The sequence below is a fragment of the Entamoeba dispar genome, genomic scaffold (assembly GCF_000209125.1).
Source record: "Entamoeba dispar SAW760 scf_1105229462237 genomic scaffold, whole genome shotgun sequence".
Classification (NCBI taxonomy): domain Eukaryota; phylum Evosea; order Mastigamoebida; family Endamoebidae; genus Entamoeba; species Entamoeba dispar.
The window spans coordinates 1-1,232 of NW_001855092.1; the positions used below are offsets into that span (position 1 = coordinate 1).

At 20.9% G+C, this 1,232-nt stretch overlaps 1 protein-coding gene across 1 annotated transcript, besides 2 other annotated features; it reads right to left on the reverse strand.

Annotated features, from left to right (window-relative positions):
• Positions 1-568: a repeat region.
• A 1-nt stretch (position 569) lies between these two features.
• Positions 570-655: a microsatellite.
• Positions 656-806: 151 nt separating this feature from the next.
• On the reverse strand, positions 807-1,194 carry EDI_186900 (pumilio, putative; the record flags this gene model as incomplete). Its single annotated transcript, XM_001739563.1, has 2 exons — positions 807-1,151; positions 1,192-1,194. 2 exons carry the CDS (start codon positions 1,192-1,194, stop codon positions 807-809), a joined length of 348 nt encoding a protein of 115 aa, XP_001739615.1.
• Positions 1,195-1,232: the final 38 nt, after the last annotated feature.

Below are 1,232 nucleotides of genomic sequence, written 5' to 3' on the forward strand. Positions count from 1 at the left end.
TTGTGTTTTTATTTATGTTATTTTTAATTTTTTATTCTTCTAGTTTTATTTCATTTCTTTGTTTTTTGTTTTTGATTCATTTTTCATTTGTTTTAATATATTCTTCATTTATTTTGTTTTATATTTGTTTTCTTCTTTGATTTTCTTTATTATTTTAGTATTTATTATTGAATATAATTCTTGGAGAATTATACATTCTCTTTATCTTCTTATTTTTTATGTATTTTTAATTATTCTCGTTTCACAACTTCACTTCTTATTCTTTTATTTTTCATTTCATTTTCATTTATTGTTAATAACTTAGATCTCTTATTTGTATAATGTTTATTATCATTATATTTACTTTGTTTCTTATTTGTTTTTCTTTGTGTTCTTCTTTTTCTATTCACTTTTTTCTTGTTATTTCTTTTATCATAATTATTATTCATTTTATTGTTATTGAAGTTCTTTCTTTTCTTTGAACTTGAATACCTGTTTGTTGTTTGATTTTCATTACAAGACTCTATTACAATACTCAATAGCCATGGCAACAAAATATGATGTATATTCTATATTGTTAAAAGGATCTGTAAAATAAAAAAAAAATAAAATAATAAATCAAATTTAATGAAAAATAAAATCAATACAAACAATAATAAAATAACATAACATAAAAGTAATGTATATTCATTAATAACAATAATGTCTATTGTAAATACATTATAACACATAATATTTAATATTACAAAGAACTTTGCTGATTGAATATCTTGTTTCTATTAAAAAAATGAAATAAACCAAACTTATTTAAAAAATAACTATTTAACTTAACTTTCAACTTGAATATTAAGTCGTTGTAAAAGATGTTTAGAATATGAAACTCTTCTTAACGATGAAACATTTGGAAGAATATTTTGTTCAATAAATTTAGAGCGTTGGTCATCATCCATTACTTCGACTAGTGTTTGAATAACATAATTAGCATAAGGGTCTTTCATTAATTTGAGAAGCATCTCATTATCTTTTTTAGAACAAATTTCATCAATGAAATTATCACGTTGAGCTGAAGTACAACAATGAACACATTTTTCTACAACATTACTTGAATATTTTTTCATTGAATACTCACAGAATTTGCCTTTCATTTCTGAAATAACTAAATTATGTTGTTGCTGATTTCCATTTTCTAAAAGGTGTTGAATACATAATTACCATATTGATTAACAGCTAAATCCCCAAATATTATTTTTTTA